The sequence below is a fragment of the Nerophis ophidion genome, linkage group LG23 (assembly GCF_033978795.1).
Source record: "Nerophis ophidion isolate RoL-2023_Sa linkage group LG23, RoL_Noph_v1.0, whole genome shotgun sequence".
In the NCBI taxonomy this organism is placed as follows: domain Eukaryota; kingdom Metazoa; phylum Chordata; class Actinopteri; order Syngnathiformes; family Syngnathidae; genus Nerophis; species Nerophis ophidion.
In genome coordinates, this window is record NC_084633.1 from 26,328,656 (window position 1) to 26,356,456 (window position 27,801).

Here is a 27,801-nt window from a genome sequence, read left to right on the forward strand (position 1 = left end):
TCCAGGACGCTACAATATACACCCCCGCTACCACCAAACTCCGACCCCCCCCATTTTTATTTACATTTTATTTGATAGCCATTGATATGTTTTATTTATTATTATTATCATTTGAAACTCTATTTTGCTTGTCACTATACAGTTATATAAGCCTTGCTTGTTCAATATTCAATGCAAAACTTATTTGGGTCTCTAATAAAACGTTAATTTGTTCAACCTTGGCCCGCGGCTTTGTTCAGTTTTAAATTTTGGCCCACTCTGTATTTGAGTTTGACACCTCTGATGTAAAACACTGGGTAAAGATGGGCAGGGCCCAGCAGCTCATCAGTCAATAGCCGATCAGTCAAAAAAATCCCATGATCGGGTCCTGATAATAGTTAAAACTAACAAGGAAGTCGACTCGCATCTGTAAACGGATTTTGTTCATTCAACTGAAATGTCAAAGTATATTGGTCATGATTACAAGCTTCCACAAAACACAACTTTACACTCAAACCACTAGACAACAATACTTCCTTATGCCCTGTCTTGCATTACTCCTCCCACTGATTAACACTATATCCATTTGCTAATAAGGTCTGCGGTGCAGCTCTATAAAACCAAGGCAATGGAAGACTGCATTGCACAGTCATTGGCCACACCCACCAGGATGATTTACTGCCCCTGCAAAAGTGTCTGGGGCACAAGACCTGACCACCGCACACATTTACTGTCAGACCATTACATCAGCGGCAATTTGTTAGATCACAAGGAGGGCGAATTGAATCCACTGCAATAATTTACTGTCCCAGAGGGACCATCAATGAGGAAAATAGCATGACTAATACGAGAGAATGGCGTGCTGAGTGGATGGCAGGGAAATAAAAGCAGAATTGGAACGTCACCTGATGAGCAAACAAATAACCTGGCCTATTGCCACGTCTGCGTTTGAACAGCGAATTCAAACAGTGATCTCTTGTTGTTTCCTTTAATGTCGTAAAAAGTCATGTCACGTAAAAACATAAGACGCGGTGTTATAGTTTTTCAAAGGACAAAGTGGCATTTGTGGCACAGCTTAATGCTTTGGAAGAAAACTACCTTACATGGAATACAGATCTATCCGTAATGTTTACATTCTTTGGACACATGGTCAATGACTTATGGGCAATTAGCCTCCCAAGAAAGATGGCTTTCATGTTTGCAACCACTGATGCTCAAATTCACTCAGCCTCCGACATAAGTGTGTGTTCACACTTGTAGTCTGGACTAATGTTCAGTTAAACATATGCAGAAAGCTGGGCCTTGATTGGACCGTGGATGTAACAAGTCCATTGTCTGACAAAAGTCATGCGTCCAAAACATGACGTCTTCTACATCGCATACACCCAAGGGACATTTGTTTCTTTGTTGGAATTAGGGCTGGGCGATATATCGATATACTCGATATATCGCGGGTTTGTCTCTGTGCGATATAGAAAATGACTATATCGTGATATTCGAGTATACGTTCTCACGCAGTTGCTTTTAGCTGCTGGCATTACACTGCTTGCTTTTCCCACTCTTTCTTGTCTCTCCTACTCATAGAGAGCAAGTGCAACTTCTTACATACGTCACATACGTATACGCCCTTACGGAGCAGAGAGGTAGCAGCATGGGTAACGTTAGCTGTGGTGCGGGTGGTAATACGAGAGAAAGAAGGTGCCAATCTGGTAACAAATAAAGGAAGAATTAATTCCCAAGAAAAACAGCAGGGGGTCCATTGTCTGGCGGTGGTTTGGCTTCAAGTGGGAATATATCGAACAGACAACCGTAATTTGTAAAGTGTGGGGCAAAAGCGTTGCTACCAAAAGTAGCATTACTGCTAATATGTAGCATAATTTGAAAAGTCACCTGCTTGAGAATGAAGAGTGTTTGAAACTCCCCATGTCAACATCTCCATTCGGTGCCACACCAACAAAATGCAGAGGCAAACATTTCCAGATCAACACCGTATGAAAAAAATTAAGTCAACAACAAAAGGAGATAATGTCCACAGTAACCTACCACATAGCGAAGGACAAACACTATTTGATTTCCTATTATGCAGCTCATTTTTATTTGACAGTTATTGAAATATCTTTTGTGACATCATGCACAAAAGTGCACTTTATTTGTTTTAAACTATTGTAATGGCGTTCTGTACAAAAAGTGCACTTTATTTTAGTGTTGTTTTGATATGTCATCTTAGTGACATCATGCACAAAAGTGCACTAATAGCTTGTTTTAAAATGTCTCTGACAATCTTGCACTTTCTGTTTTGGAAATGACATGAATGTTTGTGCCACTGCTTAATAACTGTTTAATAAATCCAGTTTTAGTCAATTGACTTAGCTGAATTGATTAACGAAGACCCTGACTTAAACAAGTTGAAAAACTTATTCGGGTGTTACCTTTTAGTGGTCAATTATACGGAATATGTACTGTACTGTGCAATCTACCAATAAAAAGTTTCAATCAATCAATCATGTGATTTCCCTCTCTGAATGAAAGTTTAAAAGGCGGCATAGCTCGGTTGGTAGAGTGGCCGTGCCAGCAACTTGAGGGTTGCAGGTTCGATTCCCGCTTGTGCCATCCTAGTTACTGCCGTTGTGTCCTTGGGCAAGACACTTTACCCACCTGCTCCCAGTGCCACCCACACTGGTTTAAATGTAACTTAGATATTGGGTTTCACTATGTAAAGCGCTTTGAGTCACTTGAGAAAAGCGCTATATAAATATAATTCACTTCACTTCACTAAAATGAGCACATATTAATTCAGTATGAACAAGAATGTTTTAAAGTAGACATGTACAATCATCATACTGCTGTGATTATATGCATCAAGTGTTAATTCAAGGCTAAGGCAAAATATCCAGATATATATCATGTATCGTGACATGGCTTGAAAATATCGAGATATTAAAAAAAGGCCATATCGCCAAGCCCAAGTTGGAAGTGAAAAAAACATGACATTTTACGAGGTGAGATGTGACGAGGATGATATAAACTGCATACATATATCATAAGGGTTCCTGGAGATGTTTTGCAAGGAGTCTGCATTCGGGCAAAATCAGCTAACTGTAATAATGAACACCAACAAACACTTGGTTGAAAAGAGGCAAGTATGTTTAATTACTGTATTTATGCTTCTGGCCTCACATATGGCCTTGAAATTTATTCCCGTTTATTATATGTATCATTTTCTGATGAGTCTCACTCAGGCTTCTGTTGGGTTTTGCTAACTTGCTGGTGTCAGAGAGGAAAAGTCTAGAAAAGCTCCTCGCCATTATGGACAACACCTCCCACCCACTACACTCGGACCTTGCGGAGAGAATGAACACGTTCAGTGGAAGGCTCAGACTCCCAAAATGCAACACGGAACAACACAGGAGGTTCTTCATACAGACAGCCATCAGATGGTATATTGCGTATGTTCTTTTTTGACTGTACTTGAATGTATAATAGATTGTATTTATATTATTCACATGTAAAAAAATATCTAAGAGTTTATTGTTTATTGTGAGCGAACTGTGGTGCTGAATTTCCCCCTGGGATCAATAAAGCACTTTCTATTCTAGTCTATGCTAGTTCCACTCACATTTGGTGACATCATATCCGGTGTTGTTGTCCCATCAGCATTCACACTTGTATTACTCAAGCATAAAGTGTATATGCAGGCAGGCTAAGAACCATTTCTCAGACGGTCCGGTCCTGGAAGCGGGGGAATGCTTTCACACTTGGCCATTGATGGGGTAACTAACTTTGGGCTTTAATAACAGCGCCACCGCGAGGTGTATTTCTTAGTTAAAAAAAAATAGGAAGTGGACGTTTTCACAGCAGGTCAGAAGTAGCAGAATGCTTTCACACGATCGTGTATGTTTACTGAAAAGGACTTCTCTGTAGAGATGTCCGATAATGGCTTTTTTGCCGATATCCGATATTGTCCAACTCTTAGTTACCGATATCAACCGATACCGATTTATACAGTCGTGGAATGAACACGTTATTATGCCTAATTTCGTTGTGATGCCCCGCTGGATGCATTAAACAATGTAACAAGGTTTTCCAAAATAAATCAACTCAAGTTATGGAAAAAAATGCCAACATGGCACTGCCATATTTATTATTGAAGTAACAAAGTGCATTATTTTTTTTCACATGCCTCAAAACAGCAGCTTGGAATTTGGGACATGCATGAGGAGGTTGAGGTGGGTGGGGTTGGGGGGGCGGGGTTGAGGTGAGGGGTAGGGGTTGCCGGGGGGATGTATAGTGTAGCGCAGGGGTCGGGAACCTTTTTCGCTGAGAGAGCCAAGAAGCCAAATATTTTAAAATGTATTTCCGAAAAGCCATGTAATATTTTTTTTAACACTAAACACAACTAAACGCGTGAATTTTTGAGTAAGACCAACATTTGTAGAGTATAATGGGTCTCTTATTCTTTTTAATAACATTGTTATTCTGAAGCTAACTGTGGAGGGGGCGTGGCCTGCGGGCCTGCAGCGAAGCAGGGTGTTGCCAGGACCGGCCTCGAAATCAGCGACAGGTGCGTAGATGGCCCACCTGGGCCTTGTTATCTAATCATCTGTCGCAATGTTATAAGCAGCAGCCAGGAGGAGGGACGGGGTTGGGGCTGGAGCCAGAGCGCGAGCGAGAACAAAAGAGAAAAAGACAAATTGTTGGAAAGCAACTGAGAGACTTATTGAATAATAAAACAATATTGTAACCCTGAAACAGGCTCTCATGTTGGTGATTGGTGGTCTTAAGAACCCCCTAGAAGGCAAGCCCCACACTAACCAATAATAAATAAATGACTTCTTACCATTAATGCAATTTCTTGAACATAAAAATGCATGAGAATGTTATATATTTTTAACTTTATTTTTAACACTGTGAATACAAGTGGAATTATTCAATACTTATCGTGTTAAGCAATGTCAGCTCAGATTTATCCGAGAGCCAGATGCAGTCATCAAAAGAGCCACATCTGGCTCGCGAGCCATAGGTTCCCTACCCCTGTTGTAGCGTCTCGGAAGAGTTAGTGCTGCAAAGGGTTCTGGGTATTTGTTCTGTTGTGTTTATGTTGTGTTACGGTGCGGATGTTCTCCCGAAATGAGTTGAGTTTGAGTTTATTTGGAACATGCAAGCATACAACATGATACATCACAATTTTCAGTTTCTCTTTTCAACATGTTCGAAAAGGAGTAGGAAAAAGCAGAGCTTATTTAATCCTACCCCTTTTCTTTTACATAAAAGTTGATAAAACATTTGTTCACTTCCTATTTGCAATGTATTCACAATATACTCCATAAGTAATCACAATAAAAATAAACAAATAAACAATTGGTGAAGTAAGTTATATTCCATAAGAAGAGAGAAGTAAGATTATTTTGAGAATGAAAGAATGGATGGATGAATAAATTCAGAATGCTTATCATGATTCTTCTTCTTTGTACTTTTTTAAACACTTTAAGTTTGAAGAGTTTCTTGAAGTAGATTAAAGTGGAAATGTGTTTGTCATTCTTCTTTGGTGTGGGTTCACAGTGTGGCACATATTTGTAACAGTGTGTGGAGAGGCTGACCCGGCAGTCCGACAGCGAGGCAGGGCCCCCTGCAAGATGGCGGCATGGAGGCGTGGACGGCAAGCAACCGGCGAGGCGGAGCGCGCCGGGATCGACGCCGCAAATACTATCGGGTGCGTGGATCGGCCAGCTGGGCACAATTAAAGAGTCCTGTTGCACTGTGTAAAAGGGCAGCAGCCGTGGACGTGGAGAAGAGAGACGGAGAGAGGAAACAGAGCCAACAAGTGGCAGATGCCGAGCGAGAGCGAAAAAGAGCCCAAGGAAGAAGACGACGCACAAAGCTGAAAAGCTGGAGCGGAAAAGTGAGCAGCGAACGGCAAGGCTGAAGAGCAACCCGGAAGAGACTATGGTACCGAAAAATAAAAGAAGTCAAAACCTGCTCGCCAGAATGTCCTTCCTTGGTGGTCCCTGGAACCCGCACGACAGCAAGCGACTGTCAGACAGTGTTAAAGTTGTTTATACGGCCACCCTCAGTGTGACCTGTATGGCTGTTGACCAAGTATGCCTTGCATTCACTTGTGTGTGTGAAAAGCCGTAGATAGTGTGATTGGGCCGGCACGCAAAGGCAGTGCCTTTAAGGCTTATTGGCGCTCTGTACTTCTCCCTACGGCTGTGTACACAGCGGCGTTTTAAAAAGTCATACATTTTACTCTCTGAAACCGATACCAATCCTTTTAAAACCGGTTCCGATAATTTCTGATATTACATCTTAAAGCATTTATCGGCCAAAAACATCCACAGTCCGATATTATTGGACATCACTACTTGTCTGATACAACCCACGGCAGTAATGGCCTCCTCAGCAGGGACGCGGCTTATTCTGCCATTGTAGCTTCTGGAAGCCACCATTTTCCTTTCACTTTACTGTGCTGCATGCACCATGTGTTCCAGCCCTCCCTTACCGTCTCTATAATCATCATCAAGAGGAACGCACTGACAAATATGGTACATTCGGTAAATATACAAGCCTGCATTATAGTACCATATTAAATATGGTCCATGCACCCAGGCATGGTAGTACAAAGCTAATGGCACAAACCCAAGAATCTTAAGTTTAATTTTCTAAAAGCTGCGGAGAAAGCTTTAAACCAAACCCATGTCAATTAGATAACATTTGTCTCCCAGCTGGAGCTTACAGCGCATGGATTCCATCCAAGTGGCCGTCGGAGTAACAGTGGGCAGACATATGCATGAGTGACAACCACGCAGACATGGGAAGTCTGGTGAGGCAATTAATGCGGTTGTCGAGCGCTCTACTTCTCCGCTGATAGCGGGCCTGAATTAAGGATTTGGGCAAGGTAGGGAAGGGGCACAATCTAATTAGAGAAGAAATGTATGTCCTTGTCAAAGCAGATCACGTGGACGGATACTGACATGCACGCACACACTTAACGTCGTATGCCCCAAAGCGTGCACGGTTTTGTGGAGGGCGGAGTTATCTGTGATGATCGTAGCTGCACAGCTTTTAATTGTAACACATTTGATTTCACAAGAACCCATTTTTTAATTAGATACATCCCAAATAACTGTTTAGGTAGATAATAATCACACTAAGTGAGATTTTATACAATGTTCTGTCTAATTATAGCCCTGGGATTGTTCTGCTATATATCCAGTACAGGCCACAAGTTTAGAAACACCTTTGCATTCAATGGGTTTTCTTTATTTTCACGACTATTTAGATTGTAGATTGTCACTAAAAGACATCACAACCAGGGTTTCCCGCAGCGTTTTGTTGTTAATAACAAAGAGCCACCCCCTAAACCAGGCCTGGGCAATTATTTTGACTAGGGGGTCAAATTAAAGAAGAAAATGTGTCTGTGGAGCGGTATATCTATTTCTAGGAACACTAATACAAAACCTCACAATAATGTCTGATTGAATGCTAAAAACGTTGACAGACTGCCTTAAAAAATGTAATAGAATTTTACCTTTTTCTATGAACGATAAAACACTGAATTAGGGGTGTAACGGTACGTGTATTTGTATTGAACTGTTTCGGTCCGGTTCGGAGGTGTATCGAACGAGTTTGTAAGCTAAAGTCTTAACAAGCTGCTCTGCTTTCTGCCTCTGTCTCAGCACCCAGCATTGTCCCGCCCACACAACCATCTGATTGGTTACCTACAAAGCCAATCAGCAGTGCGTATTCAGAGCGATGTAGTCAATGCTTGAGCGTCGAGCAGATATGTGTTTAGCAGCGGACAGCGTACTCTGCCCAAATTGTACTAAACACTTCCAAGTCAAAACTACTGCTAGCATCACTATGAGCCCGTTGACCTTCTAGAAACTTAAACTGCAGCTCAGCTAACTTGCAGTTCTGGCTTGAGGTGAGGGCTAATTAGCTCTTAGCGTAATGTCAGCTAATTTTCCTGTGTGCGTGTGTTAGGGGCAGCAAAGCCCTGTCTGTCTGTTATTTCACATGAACTAACATGAAGTCCATGGTGTTCAGGGATGAATAGTCTCTCCTATTGCTATTGTACTATTTTTTCAGCTATAGTTACATTAATCATTAGCAGCCTAGTTTTGAATGGCAGGGTCCCTGCTATCACATGTTGACAAAAATATAACATTTACATATTAAAAGTCAACTACAGGCTTCCCAAATGCTGTAATATATTAAGCATGATGCGTTGACTTGAAACTGTTTAATGTTGCACTTTTTATATGTAGAATAAAGGTTTTGTCATTTTATTTAATCAAAGCAACTTGAGGCAGTTTAATGTGGATTAACGTGGGCAGAATTATTATAGTGTTCCCAATGTTAAAAGGATAAAGCCATTGTTTACAAATTTGGTAAATAAATAACCAAAAAATTTATATTTTGTTGTTTTCTTACTGTACCGAAAATGAACCGAACCGTGACCTCTAAACCGAGGTACTTACCGAACTGAAATTTTTGTGTACCGTTACACCCCTACACTATATATTGACAAAATATGAATGTCGCACCCCCTTTCAATCGACATAATTTACAATCGAGTAAAACGCGACAAAAATGCAACAAACAATTAAATAGGAACGCGAAATGTACAAAATAAACCCACCTACAATCTGATATATCACTAAGCTTTAGAACTTTGTTGTGAAAATCTCCTGCTGACTACCAAGGCCGAACATCGAGTACCATGACGCGGACAAAGCAGAGACAGGGCGATATCACGAGTGTCAGTACATTTGCATTTCTGAATAACCATATATTGTGTCTAATTGGGGCCACTGAAATTACCCCCATTCCTTTAGCAGCAGCTGCAGTGATGTAACCAGGAACCTCCCGAATAAATACTGGAGCATGTGGGCTGGACTTTAGAGCGTAGTTTAGTTCTGTAACTAGAGTACAGCCCAAATACGTCTGTCCTCATTGAGCCAAATTGAACTCTGTCTCTGCATGATTCCTTGCTTCTTGTCTGTTTAATAGATGTCACCAGTGTTTGAACCTGACAATAGTTTACATACCAAATGTCCATTTCCATGTATTACTAGTAATAAGAAAAGGTAAAAGCCTGATTTATCTATCAAGGAGGAAATTAGCAAATTTGGCATCAGATTAAAAATCTTCTCCGCCTTCAATGCTCTTCATCTTTCAGAGGCATCCCCGATACAAATCCTAGTTTTGTTCCTGGCTTTGTCATGAATAAGTTGAGAATTGTAACTAGACCTTTTAGATTTACTAAGGTCTGGCATGTTTAGTAACTTTACCAGTGGCAGTAGCTAGACAAAGGCGTAAATGGCAACCTGGATGTGACACAATCACAGGCTTTCTAATTGGTCAAACTGTAGAGGGCGGGGCTTCAAAATGAAAACACTAACAACATTTCAGGGCTGTAAATCTAATTTTGAAATGAGCATATCCCGGCTGAACTACTGTTATCAGTTATAGAGGTATTGGAAAAGAACATGATTTATTAATGCCTTCTGACATAACAGGGTAATTTAATGATGACTTGACATGAAATTATTACATATGGCTCCTTTAAACTTGTAAAATGAGGTACAGTAAAACTGTACCTGCCGGATCTCAAAGCAAATTGCTGAATCTGTAAAATGTGACCAAAGGGAGCATGTGAACTAGTCAATGGTTGATAAAGATGGCACAGAGAGAGTTCTGCATGCCCTTGTGTACAACTTTTAATGAGCTGTTTACTCATCTACCTCAGGCTAAAGCTGTAATCTGAATGTAATCTCCACAATCCAACCTCTACCCAGGGCAGGTAGCTGGGGGAAGTGCCAAAGGGGCATGCGGTGCTTCAAAATAGAGGCTTCTAATTCAGCCTGGCTACCTTCGTCCTAAATGTTAATGGATTATTTCTGTTGTAATTTAATTATTCCATGGCTCATATTTACTTACTCCAAGTGGCAAACAGGGATGTAAGGTGGCTGACCAAACAACGCGTTCAAACACACAGACACACCTGGCAGGATTATATAGTGGAGCATAATAGACAAACAAACTTGGGGGGGGAGTCTGAGCGATAAGACCGGATTCATAATGTCGCCAGACATCACCAGACAAAAGGTCTCTTTCAGCCTGCCTGAGCTTCTCGCTGCAACATATGTAGTGTGACTCAAGAAAGGAACACATGATACCACACAAACAGAAACAGCAGATGCTGGGCTTTGAACTCTGAAAACAAACACAAAAAAATATGTTGTACTTACTCCATAATTTTGCAAATTCTATTATTATTAAAACGTGTTTAAAGTCAAACCCTGCAAGGCATTCCTAGGAGGCTTGTTTCGACATCGGGTGGTTGCTGGCCTACTTAGCCCCAGCATGTCTCAGCCTCGGCGTGGGGTATCATTGTCCTTTATTCCTAGACACTATTTATTTAACAGAAAAGGCACCGAGTGAGCTCATCGCTGAAGAAGGCCAGCCAACTGCTTCTTGCTGCGAAATAAGGAGCTTTGTAAATTCAAACTACTCCCGTGCTGTTCTCACCTCCAACGCAATGTATCCAGTCTGACTACTATGGTGAAAATCAGGTTACTCGCTGGTCTATCGCTGGAAATAAATTTAATTAAATGTATTTCTTGGGGGCGTTGAGGAGTGTAGTTGTCTGTGGCTTCATGTCAATATTTGCCTGTACTAAATTGAATGATGGATGATTTTTTGTTTGTTTTTATTTTATATATACTTTTTGTGTGTTAAAGTTAAAGTTAAAGCACCAATGATTGTCACACACACATTAGGTGAGGCAAAATTATTCTCTGCATTTGACACATCTCCCTTGATCACCCCCCGGGAGGTGAGGGGAGCAGTGAGCAGCAGCAGTGGCTACTTGTTTGAGAGAGAGAGAAAAAAAAACATTTGATATGTCCAATAAACAAATGTTAAAAAAAAAAATAAAAAAAAGCAGAGAAGCACAATCACGGAGTACTTACAAGCAGACACAGTGTTTAGACAGAAAAGGGAAAAACATTTTGCCTTAAAAACTAAAGATAAAGGTGAGTTGTAACACTGAAACGCCCTCAGGAAGAGATGCTTTCAGACATTGCTAAAGTCCAGCCGCAGATGTTTTAGCTACTTGTAAATCACTAATCTTTGCCTCCATGGGGACAAATAAAGTCAGTTTCATACAGGTAACATAATCATTGCAGGATGAGGAATAGCTAAATATGCTTCACTACACACTGTAGGAGGATACAATAGCTCACCGGCGTGAAAATGTAAACAAACACCATTGGTGCATCTACACCTAACTTCCACTGTAATGATACCAAGTACAAGAGCGTATTTAGTTGATGCTCCTAGGATTACGTCGATATTTTTTGGCATCACATCTTATTTTGTTTTTTTTTAATTCATACTGTGTTTATAAACTCAGGAAATATGTCCTTGGACACATGAGGACTTTGAATATGACCAATGTAAGATCCTGTAATGACTTGGTATCAGATTGATACCTAATTTTCAGCCAAAACTAATGTAAAGTATCAAAAAATAGAAGAGTAAGTGATTATTACATTTTAACTGAAGTGTAGATAGAACATGTTAAAGGATAAAATCAAGCAGATATTAACAATAAATGAACAACTAGATTAATAATTAATTTTCTACCACTTGTCCCTAATAATGTTGACAAAACAATAGGTAGATAAATGACACAATATGTTACTGCACATGTCAGCAAACTAATTAGGAGCCTTTGTTTGTTTACTTACTACTAAAAGACAAGTTGTCTAGTATGTTCATTATTTTATTTAAGGACAAACTTGCATTAAGAAACATATGTTTAATGTACCCTAAGATTTTTTTGTTATAATAAAGCTAATAATGCCATTTTTGGTGGTCCCCTTTATCTAAAAAAGTACAGAAAAGTATCAAAAATAATTTTGGTACCGGTACCAAAATATTGTTAATTTGACTGATACAAGATTTTTTTCCCTGGCTATTTTGTATATACTTTTTGTGTTTTACTTGCATAAGAGAGAAAAAAAACAACATTTGACACGTCCAATAAACAAATAAATATATATTTATATATATAAATATATATATATATATATATATATATATATATATATATATATATATATATATATGTATAAATAAATATATATATATATGTGTGTATATATGTGTGTACATATGTATACATGTGTGTATAAATATATACACACACATATATACACACATATATATAATATATTTATACATACATATATATATATATATATATATATATATATACACACACACACACACACACACACACACACACACAGACAGACGGATATACCGGCCCACAGACACATTTTCTTCTCAAAATTTTGCCCACCAATTCAAAATAATTACCCAGGCCTGCCTCAGAGGGAATGTTGCCTGTGGACTGACACAAATATATCGTAGTATGGCAAACGTTGGTGAGGCTTCTTTAACTTCGGCACACCTACCTTGTTGTCTTGGATACAAGGGCCTTATCAGTCTTGGCTGCGGTGGCGGACTTTGTGGGAGCCGCAGAAGCAGGTTTGGGGGCTGGAAACAAAGGAAATACGTGGACACGAGGACAAAAGAGTGTTCGGGGAAGAGAAAGGTGACAACAGAGGAGAGATGGTTAAGTATTAAAAACAATGGTAAGAAATATAGGTCAGACATATTTCTCTGGTACAGTATAGCATGGAGATCTAGGGCGAATGCAGCAGTCACTCTTGCGTGTCTAATGTGTGTACTCAATCCATCTAATATGTGTGTGAATGTATCTCATTTTACCAATTAGAGCTGTGAACTACTGTTAATGAATAAGTTGCCAACAGCAGCTGCCCTGTGACATGTAGAGTAGATGTGTGTAACACTTTGATCAGGAGGTTTTGTTCTTCGTATTTTCAACCAACCTGGGGGCTTTTTAGCAGCAGCTGCGGTGCCGGTTTTGACACCATTAACTGTTGTAGATGTCGCCTTCTTCATCGCCGCGGTTCCCATTGCTGACTTTGGGCCGTTGGTGGCAGGGGACGCAACTTTCCTCTCGCTCACTTTGACCGTACTCCTAGAAGCTGGGGCCCCAGCGATGGTCGTCGGTTTTTTTGGAGCAGCGGAAGTCGGAGTGCTCTTTTTATCCAGGCCAGATGTTGTCTTCCTCGTCACACCGTTGGTCTGGGGCTTCGACACGCCATTTGACAGGCGGCTCTGGGCTGTGTTGGGCCGCGAGCCAGGTGTGTTCTTGGTCGTGTTGGTCGTGCCAGCTTTTGTTTTCAATGTGGTCTTGTTCGTGGTTTTGGCTTTGAGGTCTCCAGAGGTCTTGGCTGCTGGAGATTCCTTGACCTTTTCTGGCAGAGGTTGCACCACATCTACAGGCTCCTTTGCCATTTCTTCCTCCACTGCAATGGCTGCCTGGATGGGCTCCTGCTCCGTCCCCAGTGCTGCATCATTTACTGGACTGGATTCTAAAGTTTCCATTGGCTCCAGTGATGCTGAGATAACCCCATCTGGTTTCATCTCCTCTTGTATACAAGTGGTACGTCCAGTTCACTTCAATCTAATCGGATAAGCACCGATCAGGACACAGGTCTGGTCTGCAGAGAGATATAGAATAAAAGAAGTTAAACAACAGCAAGATCAAACATGGAACAGAGTCTGCTTTTGTGTCTATCAGCAGAGACTTTGGAATGTTGTTATGGTGAGGAATCAAAACATGAAAGTACAGTACATGGCTAATCGCAGCTTCATCACACACAAAAAATGTACACTAGCTAATCACGTTAAAGGTTATGTTATCAGACAGAAGATATCTCTAAGAAGAAAATAAGGAACTGATTCTAAAGTACTGCAAGCTTACAAAACAAGAAATTTTCTTAGAAGTTTGTTTAAATGACAAAAGAACTGCAGTGACAACCTGTACTCCTAACGACGCTCAACGACAGAGCCACATCAATCAAGTTCCGTGCTCTCTGCACTGGCTTCTAGTCTGTCTTGGAGTTTATTCTAAACTTTGAATGATTGTTTTGGTGGACTCTTACACATTCCTCGTCATTATAGAGCTGAACGGTCTGCCAAACAACAGCAATGTGACGGACTTTGGACTACGTTACAAGCCGAACTAAGGACCGTCACAGACAAATAGTTGTTGAGACCAAACTTAACACCTATTTGTTTAAAGCTGCATTTGGTACTTAAAAATAAGGTCACAGTTTTATGAATTTTAAACTTATTTGTCTATTGTTTTATTTTATTTATAATGTGCTCTTGGAAAAGGGTGGCGTGCGGGTTGGGGAGGAGACCCTGCCCCAAGTGGAGGAGTTCAAGTACCTCGGAGTCTTCTTTACGAGTGAGGGAAGAGTGGATCGTGAGATCGACAGGCGGATCGGTGCGGCGTCTTCAGTAATGCGGACGCTGTATCCATCCGTTGTGGGGAAGAAGGAGCTGAGCTGGAAGGCAAAGCTCTCAATTTAGCGGTCGATCTACGTTCCCATTCTCACCTATGTTCATGAGATTTGGGTTAGGACGGAAAGGACAAGATCACTGGTACAAGCAGCCGAAATGAGTTTCCTCCACCGAGTGGCGAGGCTCTCCCTTAGAGATAGCTGGAGGCGTGTCTTAATGAAATTAAACAATGGATGTCCGCTAATTTTTTGCAACTTAACGCCAAAAAAACGATTATCGGTCCTGCTAGACACCAACCTCTATTTAATAATACAACTTTAACATTTGACAACCAAATAATAAAACAAGGTGACTCGGTAAAAACTCTGGGTATTATCTTCGACCCAACTCTCTCCTTTGAGTCACACATTAAAAGCGTTACTAAAACGGCCTTCTTTCATCTCCGTAATATCGCTAAAATTCGCTCCATTTTGTCCACTAAAGACGCCGAGATCATTATCCATGCGTTTGTTACGTCTCGTCTAGATTACTGTAACGTATTATTTTCGGGTCTCCCCATGTCTAGCATTAAAAGATCAACACCGTATGAAAAAAGTAGTCAACAACAGAATTTAATAACGTCCGTAGTAACCTACCATATAGCAAAGGAAGAACACTATTTGATTTCCTATTAAGCAGCTCATTTTAATTTTGACAGTTATTGAAGTATCATGCACAAAACTGCACTTTTTTTGTTTTAAACTATTGTGGTGGCGTTATGTACAAAAAGTGCACTTTAATTTAGTGTTTTTGATACTATGTCATCTTAGTGACATCATGCACAAAAGTGCACTAATAGCTTGTTTTAAAATATCTCTGACCATCTTGCACTTTCTGTTTTGGAAATGACATGAATGTTTGTGCCCCTGCTTAATAACTGTTTAATAAATACAGTTTTGGTCAATTGACTTAGTTGTGATTTCCTTCTCTGCATGAAAGTTTAAAATGAGCATATATTAATGCAGCATGAAAATAATGTTTTAATGTAGACGGATCGATTCATTATACTGCTGTGATTATATGTATCAAGTGTTCATTCAAGGCTAAGGCAAAATATGGAGATATATATCGTGTATCGCGACATGGCCTAAAAATATTGAGGTATTAAAAAAAGGCCATATCGCCCAGCCCTAGCTCCCAGACTCTGGAACAACTTGCACCAGTCCCTCTGTGTTGACACTTTCAAGAAACATTTGAAAACTTCTCTTTTTAATAAAGCTTTTAGTTAATTCACCTTTTGCCAAGGACTATAAAAATGGGACATATTTAGTCAAACACAAAAGTACATATTTGGCCAATTATTTTTGTCGAGCTGAGCTTTCCTTGCAGTCTCAGAACAAACGCCACTGATTTATGTATTTTTCATCAGTTTCTGCCTGTAAAACTATAATCATTGTCTGAAAAATTTGTTAATATTTTGGCTGTCTAAATAGGATTATTTGGAATTATTGAAAACATTATTTATTGTGGGATGAATGACCTTAGTTTTCGTAAAATGTGTTTTTGGCCGACTTTTTGGCAACTGACAAAAGAGCAAAGACAGTTGTGTAATTGGGTTAATACACGCATCATAACGCTGAAGCCATACTGGACAGGAGGCATGATGTGAAGCATATGAGGAAGGATAAAGGGCAACCATCTGTGATAAAAGCTGTCATATGTTGTCAGCCTCAATTTAACAACTGCTTCTCGTTTAGTTCCATGAGCTACTTTCCGATGGAATGAGGTGAGGGGAAAAAAGAGAGATGGGTGGGATGGCAGGAAACATTCACAAACAGAACGAGGAGTTGGCTTTTGGTCGTGAGGCAACCTCTAAAAGCAAGCGGAGGCCAACTAAAAGGAGGATGTTTGGCCTGCGGAGCATGGGAAATAGGCGGGTGGGAAAGCGCAGCAGGAAGGGGGAAAAAACAAAACATTAAAAAATAGGGCGCTATTCGCTCGCCTTGCTCTAAAATCCAGAAGAGTTTCATCATCCTACTTTCCGCTGACCGAAACACACAAAGTCACTGTCCTATTTCTGGAAGGCGATGCGCGTCATCCTCCTGCTCCAAACTTTATGGAAACAATCCTTGCTCCCGACTCGCCTTATCCTCCATTTGTGCGATCCAAACTAAATAGCTCCCGTCGTTCTGCAGCAAATTTCACTTCATCATTTACCCTTCCTTCCCGGTGTGCCCACTACCGAGTTTGATCAGTCCAAGTCTCCGGAAGTTCACTGTCGTCAAATGACCAACAACTGGTTTTATCACCTCAGAAATAGTTCTAAAGCAGGCCTGGGCAATTTTTTTACTCCGGTGGCAAGATTTAGATAAAAAGTGTGTCTGGGGGCCGGTATATCTATTTTTAGGAACACTAACACAAAACCTCACAATAGTGAAGTGAATTTATATTTATATAGTCAATCAATCAATGTTTATTTATATAGCCCTAAATCACAAATGTCTCAAAGGACTGTACAAACCACTACGACTACGACATCCTCGGAAGAATCCACATGAGGGCAAGGAGAACTCACACCCAGTGGGACGCCAGTAACAATGATGACTATGAGAACCTTGGAGAGGACCTCATATGTGGGCAACCCCCCCTTGGGGACCGAAAGCAATGGATGTCGAGCGGGTCTAACATGATACTGTGAAAGTTCAATCCATAGTGGCTCCAACACAGCCGCGAGAGTTCAGTTCAAAGCGGATCCAAGACAGCAGTGAGAGTCCCGTCCACAGGACACCATCCCAAGCGTAGTCGGATCAGCAGCGTAGAGATGTCCCCAACCGATACACAAGAGAGCGGTCCATCCTGGGTCCCGACGAGCGGTCCATCCTGGGCCCCGACTCTGAACAGCCAGTACTTCCTCCATGGCCATCGGACCGGACCCCCTCCAAAAGGGAGGGGGGGACAGAGAAGAAAAAGAAAAGAAGCGGCAGATCAACTGGTCTAAAAAGAAGGTCTATTTAAAGGCTAGGGTATACAAATGAGTTTTAAGGTGAGACTTAAATGCTTCTACTGAGGTAGCATCTCGAACTGTTACTGGGAGGGCATTCCAGAGTACTGGAGCCCGAACGGAAAACGCTAGCGAATGATAGCGCTTTTCTCTAGTGACTCAAAGCGCTTTTCCATAGTGAAACCCAATATCTAAGTTACATTTAAACCAGTGTGGGTGGCACTGGGAGCAGGTGGGTAAAGTGTCTTGCCCAAGGACACAACGGTGAAAGTGGGAATCAAACCTAATCACTAATCAATAATCAGCGCACCTGGTACTATAGAAGACAGACAGCATAAAGACCAGAGGACCCGAAGGTCCAGTGCCGGAACATAGTTCACTCTTTGTAGTAAGCATCCCCTCTCTGGCTTCCCTCCTGCGTACTTTCTCTCACTGTGCCTTCTTTATGGCAGTGTCTTATGTCCTTTGTGTTCCCCGCAGTGTCTTGTTACCGAGCTGTGTACCTCGATTTCCCTCTGGATTCCTCGATCCTCGACGCGTGCTTTGACATGGACCTCGTTGCTTCTCTCCGGTGAAGGGAATTTATATTTATATAGCGCTTTTCTCCAGTGACTCAAAGTGCTTCTCCATAGTGAAACCCAATATCTAAGTTACATTTAAACCAGTGTGGCTGGCACTGAGAGCAGGTGGGTAAAGTGTCTTGCCCAAGGACACAACGGCGAAAGTGGGAATCTAACCTGGAACCCTCAAGTTGCTAGCACGGCCACTCTACCAACCGAGCTATACTGCCCCAGTAATGATTGAAAGCTAAAAACGTTATGACCGAACACATTAAAAAACGGAATGGAATTTAAAAATATGGAGATATATATCGTGTATCGTGACATGGCCTAAAAAAATCGAGATATTAAAAAAAGGCCATATCGCCCAGCCGTAGCTCCCAGACTCTGGAACAACTTGCACCAGTCCCTCCATGATCTCGGCTGTGTTGACACTTTTAGGAAAGATTTGAAAACTTATTTTTGTTAATGCATCTTTTGCCAAGGACTATAAAAATGGGACCCATTACTTCCCTGCTTGGCACTCAGCATCAAGGGTTGGAATTGGGGGTTAAATCACCAAAAATGATTCCAGGGCGCGGCCTCCGTTGCTTCTCACTGCTCCCGATCAAGGGTGATTGGTCAAATGCAGATAATAATTTGGCCACACCTATTGTGTGTGTGTGTGACGATCATAGATACTTTAACTTTTTAACTATAATTTTTATCTGCACTTTGTATGTTGTTTTCATTGAATTGTTGTTTTACTACGCCTACGGTTTGCACAGGCGAAATAAAACAAGACTTCCTTTTTATTGTCATTCAAATTTGAACTTTACAGTACAAATAAGAACTAAATTCTGTTACCTAAGCTCGTTGTAGTGAGGGATAAAATCATAAAATGTGTAATTTTATCTGTGAAAAAGCGCCTTATAAATAACATTTACTTACTTACTTACCAATACCGCCAACACTCCTCTCGCTCCATCCCTCTGTTCTCTGTTTGCCTTTGCACAGATGGCCTGAGCAGCTGAGCGAGGCCAGAGGGGGAGAAGCGCAGGACAGAAAAGAAAAAAAAAAACCAAACCAGGACTTGTCACACACCCTGCAAGTCGCAGGCTGACTACCAGAACAACCTGAGAGGTTGAGCAGATGACGACGGGTGGCTGTTAGAAAATACACTCGGGCCACGCCCTTTAGTCAGAGTGTTTTTTTTTTAGCAGTTGTCTTAGAAATGAATTAGTGTGATGAAGGAAGGGAAAATAAAATGTACGTCAGAAGACTTGGACTATTGACTGGAAAAAAAGATTCTAAGCACCAGATGCGGATTTATGAGCAGAAGAACAGTTGATTTGCTACTAGACTAAACATGGTTCACTTATGAAGTGTCGTTATTTTGCAGCTCTAAACTTGTAGACCATACCGCAATTAAATGAAGGCAGACATGCCCCAAATGATCTATTTCCATGTAATGGAAGTGAGCAGTTGAGACTAAGCTGTTTATTAGGAGGCTCATTTGCTCAAGAAAGTACATTACGCCAGGGGTTCTTCACTTTTTTGACCTCGGAGCCCAACTTTTCCACGGATCACACTCAAATATTGACACTGAATTAGTAACCTTACTCTTTTTTTTCATTTGTATCTGATGAATATTTTTTACCTACTTGCAGTTCACAACTTTATTAAATGAAATAAAAACGTCCATCCATTCTTTTATTTTCTAGCGTTTGTCCCTATCAAGGCCGCGGGGGTGCTGGAGCCTATCCCAGCTGCACTATCACAAATATTATGATTTATTTAGGCTGATTAGTAAAAGAAGAAGGGACTCATAAATGATTCACAAAATAATACATTCACATACAATTATATTGTGCTGAAATATATAAATTAAATTAATAATGAAAATATTTTGTATAATAAATTGTCAATGAAATTAAAGTGCATATGAAAATACAGCATCAGTCGTAATTTTTGCGCTTAAGAAACTTCTGTGTGACTTTAACTCCAGGCTTCTTCTGTTTGTTTGAAATTGTCATTACTGCCACAAGTGGTGGAAAAGTGTATTACAACTAGGGCTGGGCGATATGGCCGTTTTTAAATATCTCGATATTTTTAGGCCATGTCACGATAGACGATATATATCTCCATATTTTGCCTGAGCCTTGAATTAACACTTGATACATATAATCACAGCAGTGTCTAAATTAAAACATTCTTCTTCATACTGCATTAATATATGCTCATTTCAAACTTTCATGGAGGGAAGGAAATCACAACTAAGTCAATTGACCGAAACATTTATGTCATTTCCAAAACAGAAAGTGCAAGATTGTCGGAGACATTTTAAAACAAGCTATTAGTGCACTTTTGTGCATGATGTCAGATCAAAACAACACTAAATTAAAGTGCACTTTTTGTACAGAACGCCACTACAATAGTTGAAAACAAATATTAAGTGCACTTTTGTGCATGATGTCGAACAAGATATTCCAAAAACTGTCAAATAAAAATGAGCTGCATAATAGGAAATCAAATAGTGTTTGTCCTTCGCTATGTGGTAGGTTACTGCGGACGTTATCTCCTTTTGTTGTTGACTATTTCTTTCATACGGTGTTGATCTGGAAATGTTTGCCTCGGCATTTTGATGGTGTGGAACCTAATGGAGATGTTGAAATGTGGAGTAAGCACTCTTCATTCTCTAGCAGGTGACTTTTCAAAAGATGCTACATATTAGCAGTAATGCTACTTTTTTGTAGCAATGCTTTTGCCCCACACTTGACAAATTACGGTGGCCTGTTCGACATATTCCCACCGCCAGACGATGGACACCCTGCTGTTTTTCTTGGGAATTAATTCTTCCTTCATTTGTTACCAGATTTGTACCTTTTTTCTCTCGTATTACCACTCGCACCACAGCTAACGTTACCCATGCTGCTACCTCTCTGCTCCGTGAGGGCGTATACGTATGTAAGAAGGTGCGCTTGATTTCTGTGAGAAGGAGAAACAAGAAAGAGTGGGAAAAGCCTGTAGTGTAATGCCCGCAGCTAAAAGCAACTGCGTGAGAACGTTTACTCGAATATCACGATATAGTCATTTTCTATAAAGCCGCAATATATCGGCCAGCCCTAATTGCAACTGATTAATACTGCGGACCACAGCTGAGAAACAGATATTTTTTGGCTGCCAACACTGCAATGTTATTTGCTAAGGATGCTCCAATCAGGATTGATTCCGATACTGATCGTTCCTGAGTGAGATGAGCCGATACCAATATCGGTCACGTGTATTAACTGGAATTTTCTAAAAAAGGGCATTCATGGTGAGTGACAATTAAACAATACCAACACATAATTTAAACTACTTCTGTATTTTCTTCGATCGCATTCAACTATCTACTCCTCCTCCACCTGCTAAGTCCCCCTGTGTCCATGGAGTTATTGGTTTTATTATATTATCACAAAAAAAAAAAAACGATTTTGAGAAAGTGAACATATTGAAGTAATAACTCTGGTATTGATCAAATAATTTTGCTTCCCATGGTATCGACACCCCCATCCTCCTCTTCCATGTCGTGTACCGACTGTGACCATGCCGACACACTAACAGTTGCTATGTTGTTCTCTCGCTCCACCACGGGTGTCAAACTCAAGGCCGGTGGACCATATCCAGCCTGCCACATCATTACCTGTGGCCCGTCAAAGCCTGGAATTCATATGTGTCTTTTTTTTAGTAAATGTATTCAAACTTTCTATTTCGAAAGGACAAAATACATGTACTTTGTATATCTTTTAAACATTATTGAAACGCTCCCCACCCACACCATAGTAAATAATTAGATGACCATAGTAACTAATTAGATTACCATAGTAACTATTTACATGACCATAGTAACTATTTAGATGACCATAGTAACTGGTATATCATCCATAAGCGCAGATTCCAACCATTGAAATACTTTGTATAGTTCAAGACTTACGGTAGTTAGAAAACATGACTACACATCATAATGGCAGCTACACTTTCCATCTTAAAGATCTAAAAAAATTATTTGGGAATGTCCGGCGGGCCAGATTGAAAAGCTCAACGGACCGCATGTGGCCCTAATTTACCCAGAGGTCTGAGCTAGATACTTAGCGGGGCTAGGATGCAAACACATCTTTCGTGACATTAGCATGAAGCAAACAATGAAGCCAGGACGAGTGATCAACAAAGGCAGGCCTAAATAGTGTCTCTTGATTACCAACAGGTGAGTGTCCCAAACCACAGAGACAGGTGAAAATCATAAGTAACAATGGTGACAAAACAAACTCAAGGGTGCATAAGAACAGGAACTAAGGGGGTCCAAAACAAACAGAAAACACAAAACATAATCAGGACCACGGATCGTGACAATACCAAGTTAATGAAACGACAAAAGCATCGGTTTCCATTGAGATGCACATGTGGAGTGGAGAGACCCAACACTTCTAAGGCAGAATCAAGTGGTTTTCAAGTGTTTATTGCACCCTGTGACACAGGTTTGCCTTTGAGAGCAATGGAGTCATTGGAAAGGCTGACTCTGAATTCCTCTACAACAGTGGTCCCTAACCATCGGTCCAGGTACCGGGACCGGTCCGTAACGCATTTGCTACCGGGCCGCACAGAAACATTAATTAATTTAATAAAGTACCACATTTTGTCACCGATTCTGTTCATAACTTTTATGGACAGAATTTCTAGGCGCAGAGGGGTTCCGGTTTGGAGGCCAAGCGATTAGGTCTCTGCTTTTTGCAGATGATGTAGTCCTGATGGCTTCATCTGGCCGGGATCTTCAGCTCTCACTGGATCGGTGTGAAGCGGCCGGAATGAGAATCAGCACCTCCAAATCCGAGTCCATGGTTCTCTCCCGGAAAAGGGTGGAGTGCCATCTCCAGGTTGGGGAGGAGACCCTACCCCAGGTCGAGGAGTTCAAGTACCTAGGAGTCTTGTTCACGAGTGGGAGAAGAGTGGATCGTGAGATCGACAGGCGGATCGGTGCGGCGTTTTCAGTAATGCGGACCTTGTACCGATCTGTTGTGGTGAAGAAGGAGCTGAGCCGGAAGGCAAAGCTCTCAATTTACCGGTCGATCTACGTTCCCATCCTCACCTATGGTCATGAGCTTTGGGTCATGACCGAAAGGATAAGATCAGGGGTACAAGCGGCCGAAATGAGTTTCCTCCACCGTGTGGCGGGGCTCTCCCTTAGAGGTAGGGTGAGAAGCTCTGTCATCCGGGAGGAACTCAAGGTAAAGCCGCTGCTCCTCCACATCGAGAGGAGCCAGATGAGGTGGTTCGGGCGTCTGGTCAGGATGCCACCCGAACGCCTCCCGAGGGAGGTGTTTAGGGCACGTCTAACCAGTAGGAGGCCACGGGGAAGACCCAGGACACGTTGGGAAGACTGTCTCCCGGCTGGCCTGGGAATGTCTTGGGATCCCCCGGGAAGAGCTAGACGAAGTGGCTGGGGAGAGGGAAGTCTGGGTTTCCCTGCTTAGGCTATTACCCCCGCGACCCGACCTCGGATAAGCGGAAGAAGATGGATGGATGGACCACATTTTGTCTGACTTAACTTTCTCCCATCCCACTAAACACACCAACAATCTTGTTAATAGTTATATATTACAACTCATTTTGGGACAATGCACATTAATAGACATTTAAAATGTTAATGCGCAAGATTGGAGCCAAAGGCTAATTTGTTGGCTGTTTTTATCTGCCACACGGGGACAGCCGGTCCGTGAAAATAATGCATACATTAAACCGATCCCTGGTGGAAAAAAGGTTGGGGGACCCTGCTCCACAACATATTTGGGCTTCAAATGATACATGCTGACCACCAGAAGGGTATTTTCTCAAGACTATGAGATATATAAGTATAAATGGTGTGTACAACTAGGGCTGGGCGATATATCGATATACTCGATGTATCGCGTTTGTCTCTGTGAGATATAGAAAATGACTATATCGTGATTTCCGAGTATACGTTCTCACGCAGTTGCTTTTAGCTGGGGTCATTACACTACATGCGTTTCCCACTCTTTGTAGTCTCTTCTTCTCACAGAGACTTAAAACAAGCGCACCTTCTTACATACGTCACATACTGTCGCATCACTGAGCAGAGAGGTAGTGGCATGGGTAACATTAGCTGTGATGCTAGCGGAGTGGTAATACGAGAGAAAGAAGGTGCGAATATGGTAACAAATGAAGGAAAAATGTATTCCCAAGAAAAACAGTAGGGGGTCCATCGTCTGGCGGTGGTTTGGCTTCAAGTGGGAAAATGACAAACAAGCATGCGGCAAAAGCGTTGCTACAAAAAGTAGCACCTACTGCTAATTTGTAGCATCATTTGAAAAGTCACCTGTAAGAGAATGAAGAATACTTGAAACTGTGCATGTCAACATGTCCGTTCGGTGCCATACCCACAAAATGCCGAAGCAACCATTTCCAGATCAACACCATATGAAAAAAATAGTCAGAAGGAGATAACGTCCGCAGTAACCTACCTCATAGTGAAGGACATACACTATTTGATTTCTTATTATGCAGCTCATTTTTATTTGACAGTTATTGAAATATCTTGTGTGACATCATGCACAAAAGTGCACTTTTTTTGTTTTAAACTATGGTAGTGGCGTTCTGTACAAAAAGTGCACTTTAATTTAGTGTTGTTTTGATGTGTTATTTTTGAGACGTCATGCACAAAAGTGCACGCATAGCTTGTTTTAAAAATGTCTCTGACAATCTTGCACTTTCTGTTTTGGAAATGACATGAATGTTTGTGCCACTGCTTAATAACTGTTATGTTCAATAAATACAGTATTGCTAAATTGAATTAATTGAGTTTTCCCTCGCTGCATGAAAGTTTAAAATGAGCATATATTAATGCAGTATGAAAAAGAATGTTTTAATGTAGACACATAGAATCATCTTGCTGCTGTGATTATATGTATCAGGTGTTCATTCAAGGCTAAGGCAAAATATCGAGGTGTATATCGTGTATCGTGACATGGCTTAAAAATATCGAGATATTAATAAAAGGCGATATCGCCCAGCCATATGTACAACACATTTCTAGCAGCACTTTCTAAACAGATGGTTGTGTCCGCTTCATTAGACACATTTCAGATATATTTTTAAACGTTGTATCTGTTGAAAACAGAGTCTGTCAGAATAGTATCTGTACAAGGCAGCTGGAGATCACATGTCATTATCCTGACCACAGACACACGGATCATCCGGACACAAAGAATACGAAAAGGATATCTGGTCGTGTGACTGCTTCCTGAGTTCAACCAGCTGGGCCTCGCTTTCCCCCCCGTTCGGCTCAAACAAAAGCAGAAGAAAGTACACAACGCGGCAAACAATTACGGACCAGCGTCCTCCTGTTATATTGGCTTATTTCTAAACCATTAGCTCTGTCTCCGCCCTTTTGCCGTCCTGTCTCTGTGGTGTTTGGCGGCCTTCGGGCTCTATCCGAGAGTCTCCCACAATTATATTTCTGGCGAGCCTCAATGACTAGCCACACAGTAACCCACACAAATACTTGGACCGATGTAAAATAACAAATGTCGACACCGGCATATTATTAAAAGGATTAACGTTATTTTCAGATTTTGAATAATGCAAACGGTGTATAGTCTTGTATACAACGCAGCTAATAGGTCTCACCATCATCAAATAAGGGCAACAGGAGCTCTGCAAGGTGAGATCATCCCCCTCGGAATCCCCGCTTCCTAATACTCACACCGGGGCCATAAACAAAGCGTGTGTGTGTGTATACAGTGCTCGGGTAAACACTGTCAATAACTGGAAGACATCCAGCTCTGCTTAGGGATCCAAGCTTTGCTGGATGTCTACACACAAACACTGGTCATGAATAATCAGGTCACACACAAAAGTATTTCCTTCACTCTATTTCCATAAGGCGGGTTGCACGCATGTTTTGACATACAGCACAAATCCATTTTATTTCAAGAGTATCAGACTAGAAGCGACAACTTTTTTCCTACGCTTTGAACCCAGCGGCCAAAATGTTTTGTGTTCAATAGATTTCATTTAACGCAACTAGAAAACGGTGGAAGAGGGGTTAGTGCATCTGCCTCACAACATGAAGGTCCGGAGCTCGGGATTTTTCGGTGTGGAGTTTGCATGTTCTCCCCATGACTGCGTGGGTTCCGTCCGGGTACTCCAGCTTCCTCCAAAGACATGCACCTGGGGATAGGTTGATTGACAACACTAAATGGCCCCTAGTGTGTGAATGTGAGTGTGAATGTTGTCTGTCTATCTGTGTTGGCCCTGCGATGAGGTGGCGACTTGTCCAGGGTGTAGGGACAAGCGGTAGGAAATGGATGGATGGATGGCAACTACAAACACTAAACCGGTGAGTTGTTGTTCGTGCTATCTTCATAGCTTCTTTTTTCTTTATGTCCTGGGCATGACGTTAAAAGTGCATCCGGCAGTGGAGGCTCCTCTATGGGGTCTTGGGGCACTAGGAAGTTAACCCTTGGCAAAGGCCTTATACCTGACTGCCCCTTAGCCAGGGATACGGTGAAGACCTCAACGGCAGAGCAGGCGGAAGACGGTAGATTTAAGAACCACCACAACGGCTGCGATGGTGGAAGAAGGAACCCCCACATCCTTGTGGGCCCAGTTATGAGGAAATAACAACCCAAGACCTCAATGGTGGAACAGGCGGAGGATGATTGCTAACCCTATGGAGTGTCACAACGGCTGTGACGGCGGTAGATGTCTGCAGCAAAAAAGGGTCCCCGGTTGTCTTGGACCCTGACCCGGATCTGTCAAGGACCGTGTGGTGACTGTCTGTGCACCAGTTTCTCCAAGTTAAACAAAGTCACGTGCAGGCATCCTTCATAGAGGGATACCCCCCCTACCAGGAGGATCGTCATACTCGCTTCGAGTGACTTCAGGACGAGTTCGCTCAATGCCAGTGTTGCTGGTTGAAAACGTAGTTCTTGTTTTAATGCCTTAAACCGGACGTAAAACCGTCCATAACGTTTACCCACGAAAGGACTATTCATCCATCACTCCATCACTGAAAGTTTTACAATTTGACTACAGTGAATTGCTAAATGTAAGCAGCTACTTTTTTCCTTAGCTTTCGACTCTGCGGCTTATAAGAAAGTGCAGCTAATTTAGGGATTTGTCTTTGTTAAAAGTAAAAAAAAACACACACAAAAAAAAAACCAAGAATTAGAGATGTCCGTTAATGGCTTTTTTGTCAATATCCGTCATTTTCATATTGTCCAACTCTTAATTGGCGATACCGATATCAACCGATACCGATATATACAGTCTGTCACACCTGGGTGAAGTCTTGTCTGGTTTTCGTCTGGTGTCATGTGGTCTTTTCATTTCCTGTTTTATTTTGAAAGTTTAACTCTCCCTCTCGTTTCAGATCACTTGCCCTTCCTCCTGTTTCACTGGTCTGACGTCCTTCCTGATTGCCTGATTGTGCCCACCTGTGTCACCCTCCCTCATGTGTATAAATGTCTTGTCCTCCCCTTGTCTTGTGGCAGAGTGTCTCGTTACTTCATGTGCGTACCTCCAGCGTTCCCTGCCATAGCATTGACCACAGCCACGTTCTTGTACCTTTTTGGATCCACGGGAGTAATTTGATTTGTAAGTTTTGTCAGGTAAGATGATCTTCCTAGTATCGCCTCCTTTAGAGCGGCTTTTGTTATACTTAGTAGTGTTTTGTTCATAGCCCCTTTTTTCCCTCCGTAGACGGAGCGTTTTGAGTTATTGATATTTTTGTTTAGTGTAGAGCTCAGGTCAGTTGTGTTTTTATAGCCTGTTTTGTTTCTCCCGTTTTGGACCACTTCCCTTGATCAAATAAATACATTGTATTTAAATCCT

The 27,801-nt window shown here is 41.5% G+C and overlaps 1 protein-coding gene across 4 annotated transcripts in view; it reads right to left on the reverse strand.

Moving 5' to 3' along the window:
- prr36b (proline rich 36b) overlaps window positions 1-27,801 on the reverse strand; it is a 67,400-nt gene that overhangs the window by 19,797 nt on the left and 19,802 nt on the right. For 2 of the 4 annotated variants that reach the window (XM_061885406.1, XM_061885405.1), the window contains exons 2-4: window positions 14,317-14,435; window positions 12,906-13,583; window positions 12,468-12,549 (exon numbers count right to left, since the gene is read on the reverse strand). In XM_061885406.1, the coding sequence (XP_061741390.1) occupies window positions 12,468-12,549; window positions 12,906-13,506 (683 nt within the window). In that variant the 5' untranslated portion in view covers window positions 13,507-13,583; window positions 14,317-14,435. The remainder of the gene's footprint in view (window positions 1-12,467; window positions 12,550-12,905; window positions 13,584-14,316; window positions 14,436-27,801) is intronic. The other 2 variants (XM_061885402.1, XM_061885404.1) reach the window with 1 other exon arrangement.